This window comes from Entelurus aequoreus, linkage group LG13 (assembly GCF_033978785.1).
Source record: "Entelurus aequoreus isolate RoL-2023_Sb linkage group LG13, RoL_Eaeq_v1.1, whole genome shotgun sequence".
Taxonomy (NCBI): domain Eukaryota; kingdom Metazoa; phylum Chordata; class Actinopteri; order Syngnathiformes; family Syngnathidae; genus Entelurus; species Entelurus aequoreus.
The window spans coordinates 5,512,381-5,519,880 of record NC_084743.1 but is presented as its reverse complement, the minus strand read 5'-3'; the positions used below and the strand labels follow the sequence as shown (position 1 = coordinate 5,519,880).

Sequence of the window (7,500 nt, the reverse complement as noted above, 5' to 3'; positions counted from 1 at the left end):
AGAACGGCGATACAGGCGATGTTTTAGTGCACTCTGGTGAACGACTCACGCTTTCTTTTCCACCTGTCGGACATTAAAAACCTCTTTCGTTTTCTTTTGGCTCTTTTGGTGAGAAAGAAGGAAAAAGCAATAACAATGTAAAAGTTGTGTTGTTGAAGGTTCACACGTTGTGTAGATAAGTTCATCTTGGACGTGTTTCATTTCTATGGTGTGTGATGAGCCTCTATAAAAGGTGTGTTACTTCCTGCTATATAAAAGGTGTACTTCCTGCCATGCGTCTTGTCGTTGCTTTCGAGTCGGCAGGTAAGTTGGAGCTTCACTTCCTGGACACGGACGCCAGTTGTCCGCCTCCTCGGCTAGCTTATCAGACTGGTGTTGGCTGTTGGTCTCCGTGGCAACAGCAGTCTGTAAGCTGACTGAAGGTGTGGCTCCTCCGCGCTCTCATTTCCTGTTCATGTTGAACGTCCTGCTTTGTGTGAGAAGTGACGTAGCACTCCTCATGCCACATCCAAGTCGTTTTACTATATTTGATTTGGTGTAGAAATGACAATAAAACATTTTGAAAAAGCTCCTCGGCTGCTTCCATCACACGGATAGTGCGTGTTAATACTGTTTTTCACAATAAAATCTGCTTTTTTCAAAATGAGCTGACGGCTGCTGTTTTATTACTACAATTCCGAGCCAATTGCTATGTTGGCATTGCAAATTGCTACATTACCTGGAATTTACCTGACCTTTTAATCACACGACCTTGTCTGGGTCTGCTCTCAGTGCTGCTGGAGTGATGACCCAGTCTTAGGGATGTAACGATATGAACATTTTTATCACGGTTATTGTGAACCAAATAATTATGACAATACTGTTGAACGTACTCAAAAAGTGCACTCTAGAATCCTTTATTTTAGTTATTTGAAAATAATTGACACTGATAAAAAAACAACAACACAATTTTGCATGTTTTGTTTCTTATGCTTGAATGATAGTGTTTTAATATTTTATCCATTTTAGTGGCTAAACTGTTGTTTCAAATATTGGTTTGTATTGTAGCAATGTTCATGCGTTCAAACGCACCAAAAAACCACTCGAACATTTTTTTATCACGATTATATGGAACCAAATTATTATGACTATACTGTTGAATGTACTCAAAAAGCTCACTCTGAAATCCTTTATTTTAGTTATTTGAAAATAATTGACACGCTGATAAAAATGTAAAAAAAAAGCCATCTTGCATATTTTGTTTCTTATGCTTCAATGTTAGTGTTTTAGTATTGTATCCGTTTTAATGGCTAAACTTTAGTTTCAAATATTGGTTTGCGTTGTGGCAATTTAAATAAAGTGTGTTGCAAGTAATACAATGTACTATTTATTACATCTGGCGGGCTTTCACCGAAGTTGTCCTACTCTTCATCGGTCCTTGAACGCACCAAAAAAACAACTCGAACATTTTTTTTTATCACGGTTATTGTGAACCAAATAATTATGACAATACTGTTGAATGTACTCAAAAAGCTCACTCTGAAATCCTTTATTTTAGTTATTTGAAAATAATTTACATGCTGATAAAAAAAAAAAAAAAGCCATCTTGCATATTTTGTTTCTTATGCTTCAATGTTAGTGTTTTAGTGTTTTATCCGTTTTAATGGCTAAACTTTTGTTTCAAATATTGGTTTGCGTTGTGGCAATTTAAATAAAGTGTGTTGCAAGTAATACAATGTACTATTTATTACATCTGGCGGGCTTTCACCGAAGTTGTCCTACTCTTCATCGGTCCTTGAACGCACCAAAAAAACAACTCGAACATTTTTTTTTATCACGGTTATTGTGAACCAAATAATTATGACAATACTGTTGAATGTACTCAAAAAGCTCACTCTGAAATCCTTTATTTTAGTTATTTGAAAATAATTTACATGCTGATAAAAAAAAAAAAAAAAAGCCATCTTGCATATTTTGTTTCTTATGCTTCAATGTTAGTGTTTTAGTGTTTTATCCGTTTTAATGGCTAAACTTTTGTTTCAAATATTGGTTTGCGTTGTGGCAATTTAAATAAAGTGTGTTGCAAATAATAAAATGTACTATTTTTTACATCTGGCGGGCTTTCACCGAAGTTGTCCTACTCTTTTCATCGGTTCTTGAACGCACCAAAAAAACAACTCGAACATTTTTTTTTATCACGGTTATTGTGAACCAAATTATTATGAAAATACTGTTGAATGTACTCAAAAAGTGCACTCTGGAATCCTTTATAGTTATTTGAAAATAATTTCCTCACAGATAATTTTTTCTTTTTTAAAGCCACCATTTTGCACGTTTTTTCTTATGCTTCACTGATAATGTTTAGTATTTTATCCGTTTTAATGGCTAAAATTTTATTGTTTCAAATATTGGTTTGTATTGTGGCAATTTAAATGGAAAGTATGTTGCAAATAAAATGTATTATTTATTATTTCTGGTGGGCTTTCACCAAAGTTGTCCTACTCTTTTCATCTTTTCATCGGTCCTTGAACGCACCAAATCAAAAAACAACTCGACATTTTTTTATCACAGTTATTGTGAACAGAATTATGACAATACTGTTGAATGTACTCAAAAAGTGCTCTCTGAAATCCTTTATTTTAGTTATTTGAAAATAATTGACAGATAATTTTTTATTTTTTTTAAAAGCCACCATTTTGCATGTTTTGTTTCTTATGCTTCACTGATAGTGTTTTAGTGTTTTATCCGTTTTAATGGCTAAACTATTATTGTTTAAAATATCGGTTTGTATTGTGGAAATTTAAATGGAAAGTGTGTTGCAAATAAAATGTATTATTTGTTATATCTGGCGGGCTTTCACCGAAGTTGTCCTACTCTTTTCATCGGTCCTTGAACGCACCAAAAAACAACTCGAACATTTTTTTAATCACGGTTATTGTAAACATAATTATTATGACAATACTGTTACATGTACTCAAAAAGTGCTTTCTGAAATCCTTTATTTTAGTTATTTGAAAATAATTGACAGATTTTTTTTTTTTAAAGCCACCATTTTGCATGTTTTGTTTCTTAAGCTTCACTGATAGTGTTTTAGTATTTTATCCGTTTTAATGGCTAAACTATTATTGTTTAAAATATTGGTTTGTATTGTGGAAATTTAAATGGAAAGTGTGTTGCGAATAAAATGTATTATTTATTATATCTGGCGGGCTTTCACCGAAGTTGTCCTACTCTTTTCATCGGTCCTTGAACGCACCAAAAAACAACTGAAATTTTTTTTTAGCACGGTTATTGTGAACAGAATTATTATGACAATACTGTTGAATGTACTCAAAAAGTGCTCTCTGAAATCCTTTATTTTAGTTATTTGAAAATAATTGACACTAATAAAAAAAAAAAAAATTAAGAAAAGCCACCATTTTGCATGTTTTTGTTTCTTATGCTTCACTGATAGTATTTTATCCGTTTTAATGGCTAAACTTTTATTGTTTTAAATATTGGTTAGTATTGTGGCAATTTAAATGAAAAGTGTGTTGCAAATAACAATTATTATTTTTATTTCTGTCGGGCTTTCACCCAAGTTGTCCTACTCTTTTCATCAGTACTTGAACGCACCAAAAAAAACAACTCGCTCAGTCTCGTTATTTCTCCGAGCGATCCTTCTTATTCTGTCCTAACTTGTTGTTTCAATGTACACAATTAAATATATAAGTTGTTAAAACGGTAAGGACTTTATAGACGTTTAGATTGGGGTGTTTCGCTTCGTAATGGTTAAAGACGATGTCGTGTTCATGTTAGCATTTAAGCTAGCTAGCGTCAGTCAGTCACGTTTTTTTCTGTAATTTTAATTTAAAATGTAATTTTAATTGAAAAGGGTAATATTAATGGTAGGGAGTTTTACCGCGGTTATCATTAATAAAGTTTATCGTTACATCCGTAGTTGGATCTGGCTGACCCGTTGTTGTACCGAAATCTGTTACCCATCGGAATTTGTAACTCCAGGGGGCGATGTTCCCATGGCGTGTGTTTGATGGTTAAACGGCAAGCCCAAGGAGGAGAAGAACGCTTGCGTAAATGGCGTAAACTATCCTTAATGCTGAAACGTCAGTTGTCAGAATTTCAGCATTAATAAATTACACATATTCTGGAAATCAATGACTTACTTTCATTATAGTATGAGTCCATTGTATCAGCTGTTACGGTATGTGTAATTTATTAATGCTGAAATTCTGACAACTGACGTTTCAGCATTAAGGATAGTTTACGCCATTTACGCAAGCGTTCTTCTTCTCCTCCTCTTTGGGCTTGCCGTTTAACCATCAAACAAACGCCATGGGAACATCGCCCCCTGGAGTTACAAATTCCGATGGGTAACAGATTTCGGTACAACACCGGACGTGACGTGGATTTGACGGGAATGGGTTCTCGCGAGGATCGGCGGGATTCAGTCGGTGCCCAAAAAAAAAGCACCTGAGTCGTACCTGTTTTGAACAATATATTAGTCAACATTTAGAATAAGTTCATACAATATAAGACAGGTGTAATGTGCAGTATTTGCAGATGTTGTCCAGCCATCCAGCAAAAAGATGACTTCTTATTTATCCAGCAAAAAGATGACTTCTTATTTATCCAGCAAAAAGATGACTTCTTATTTATCCAGCAAAAAGATGACTTCTTATTTATCCAGCAAAAAGGTGAGCTATGATGTGTTGCCGCCCAGCTGACCGTAGCTGGAAAGGATTTGCTCGACAAAAGCGAAACTGTCCAGGAAGTCCTCTTCTGAGACGCCAAACTTGGAGTAGTGATGGATGAAAGCTCTGCAAAACAACATCAAATACTTAATATTACACCACAAAATATTCATATACATCACATTTCTCACTTTTCAATGAGCCAACTTCAGCCTGATATATATGTACATACATTCATATATATATATATATATATATATATATACACACGTGTGTATATGTATATATACATGTATATATATATACATACACACAAATTTATACACGTGTGTATATGTATGTATATATATATATATATACACACATATATACACGCATGTATATATATATAGACATACACACGCATGTATATATATATATACATGTACATAAAGAGGTGTGGGTCGCCACATCTCTTTATGCGGGCCCACGAGAGCCTAGAATTATTATTTTTTAATTAAGTACTTTATCTTTTCTTACCAAATGTATCCGCCATTTCCATTTTGACAGACAAAATGCATGCAGCAAGTATTATATTATCAGACATTTCAAGCAAGTTATCCAATATATTGTACACTGTATAAAATATAATAGTTTACAGTAAAAAAAAAAAAAAAAGCTCAGTCACCAGAATTGTAGCGTTAAAAAAAATCCACGGTACCCTTTCTCCATTAAACCGTAAAAACAATGGATTTTACCATTCAAAAAAGTGGTACCGTTTTTATGCTGTAAAAAAACAAACAAATTGTACAGTAACATTCTGCTGATCTGTCCGTTTTTACTGTAATCTCTACATAAAAAATGAAGGTATAATACTAATTAACGGTTAAATATTGAAAGAATGAAAATGATTTAAGAAATGCATTGTATTTGTGTAATAGTATAATGAGGCGAATGCATGTAATAATTGATATTAATATAACATTCACATTTTGACACCCCTGCTTTAAAAAGTTGTTGTAGCCAGGATGACTAAAATAATCATTTCAGCAGCAAAACGGCACAAAAGGGACATTTTGCTGCATGCTTTGTGTGGGGAAAAAGTAGCACCATCTGGTGGACAAAATTTAATTAAAACATTAAAAGGTTGCATTAGATCATGTTAGGAAACATCAAGTCAGGGTTTTTAGGAGCAACTTTAGGCTACTTTTTGAAGCTAATCATTCCAAACGGATGTTTGTCGACAAAATCAAGCTGATTAAAATAAAAAGTTGTCACCTGGAAGCAAACAAGTTCCAGGCTTTTCTCACGATGTGGTCCAAAGGTTCCATCAGAGCTTGGCTGTTGCTGACCAGCGTGGCCGTCTTCTCGTACTTGTTGAACGCCACCGGACTTTTCCACACGCTGAGAGCGTCTTTGGGCGCCAGCCAGTCGCTGTAGAGCGCAGCGTCGCCGAAGTCGCCTGCGGGGGGAGAAACATTCACCGTCGTAGTCTTAGTACGCCAAACGGATCAGACGTAAGGTTCTACGTCATCGCTGTCACTCCTTTTCTCCTGAAAAGCCTGACGTATCACATCAGATGCATGTGTTACACATACAACCCATAAGGGGGCAGTAATGAACTTAGTAGAGTCGTCATGCAAGATTACCACAAAAAGAGACCGGAGACTCCTGATTTTTGTCCTGAAAAGCCTGACGTATCACATCAGATGCATGCGTTACACATACAACCCACAAGGGGGCAGTAATGGACTTAGTAGAGTCGTCATGCAAGATTGCCACAAAGAAGAGACCGGAGACTCCTGATTTTTGTCCTGAAAAGCCTGACGTATCACATCAGATGCATGTGTTACACATACAACCCATAAGGGGGCAGTAATGAACTTAGTAGAGTCGTCATGCAAGATTACCACAAAAAGAGACCGGAGACTCCTGATTTTTGTCCTGAAAAGCCTGACGTATCACATCAGATGCATGCGTTACACATACAACTCACAAGGGGGCAGTAATGGACTTAGTAGAGTCATCATGCAAGATTGCCACAAAGAAGAGACCGGAGACTCCTGATTTTTGTCCTGAAAAGCCTGACGTATCACATCAGATGCATGTGTTACACATACAACCCATAAGGGGGCAGTAATGAACTTAGTAGAGTCGTCATGCAAGATTACCACAAAAAGAGACCGGAGACTCCTGATTTTTGTCCAAGAAAGCCTGACGTATCACATCAGATGCATGCGTTACACATACAACTCACAAGGGGGCAGTAATGGACTTAGTAGAGTCGTCATGCAAGATTGCCACAAAGAAGAGACCGGAGACTCCTGATTTTTGTCCTGAAAAGCCTGACGTATCACATCAGATGCATGTGTTACACATACAACCCATAAGGGGGCAGTAATGAACTTAGTAGAGTCGTCATGCAAGATTACCACAAAAACAGACCGGAGACTCCTGATTTTTGTCCTGAAAAGCCTGACGTATCACATCAGATGCATGTGTTACACATACAACCGACAAGGGGGCAGTAATGGACTTAGTAGAGTCATCATGCAAGATTGCCACAAAGAAGAGACCGGAGACACCTGATTTTTGTCCTGAAAAGCCTGATGTATCACATCAGATGCAAGCGTTACACATATAACCCACAAGGGGGCAGTAATGGACTTAGTAGAGTCGTCATGCAAGATTGCCACAAAGAAGAGACCGGAGACTCCTGATTTTTGTCCTGAAAAGCCTGACGTATCACATCAGATGCATGTGTTACACCTACAACCCATAAGGGGGCAGTAATGAACTTAGTAGAGTCGTCATGCAAGATTACCACAAAAAGAGACCGGAGACTCCTGAT

At 36.3% G+C, this 7,500-nt stretch overlaps 2 protein-coding genes across 7 annotated transcripts in view; one reads left to right on the top strand and one right to left on the bottom strand.

Moving 5' to 3' along the window:
• vmp1 (vacuole membrane protein 1) overlaps positions 1–268 on the top strand; it is a 62,240-nt gene extending 61,972 nt beyond the window's left edge. For all 3 annotated transcript variants that reach the window (XM_062068408.1, XM_062068409.1, XM_062068410.1), the window contains exon 12: positions 1–268. This exon is cut by the window's left edge and continues 706 nt beyond it. The gene's annotated coding sequence lies outside the window, so the exon portion shown is untranslated.
• A 4,110-nt stretch (positions 269–4,378) lies between these two features.
• The window catches only part of tubd1 (tubulin, delta 1), a 9,878-nt gene continuing 6,756 nt past the window's right edge, over positions 4,379–7,500 (bottom strand). Inside the window, exons 7-9 of one of the 4 annotated variants that reach the window (XM_062067307.1) lie at positions 5,928–6,111; positions 4,674–4,796; positions 4,382–4,619 (exon numbers count right to left, since the gene is read on the bottom strand). In XM_062067307.1, coding sequence (XP_061923291.1) covers positions 4,679–4,796; positions 5,928–6,111 — 302 coding nt within the window. In that variant the 3' untranslated portion in view covers positions 4,382–4,619; positions 4,674–4,678. Of the gene's footprint in view, positions 4,797–5,927; positions 6,112–7,500 lie in introns of all 4 variants that reach the window. The other 3 variants (XM_062067308.1, XM_062067309.1, XM_062067306.1) reach the window with 3 other exon arrangements.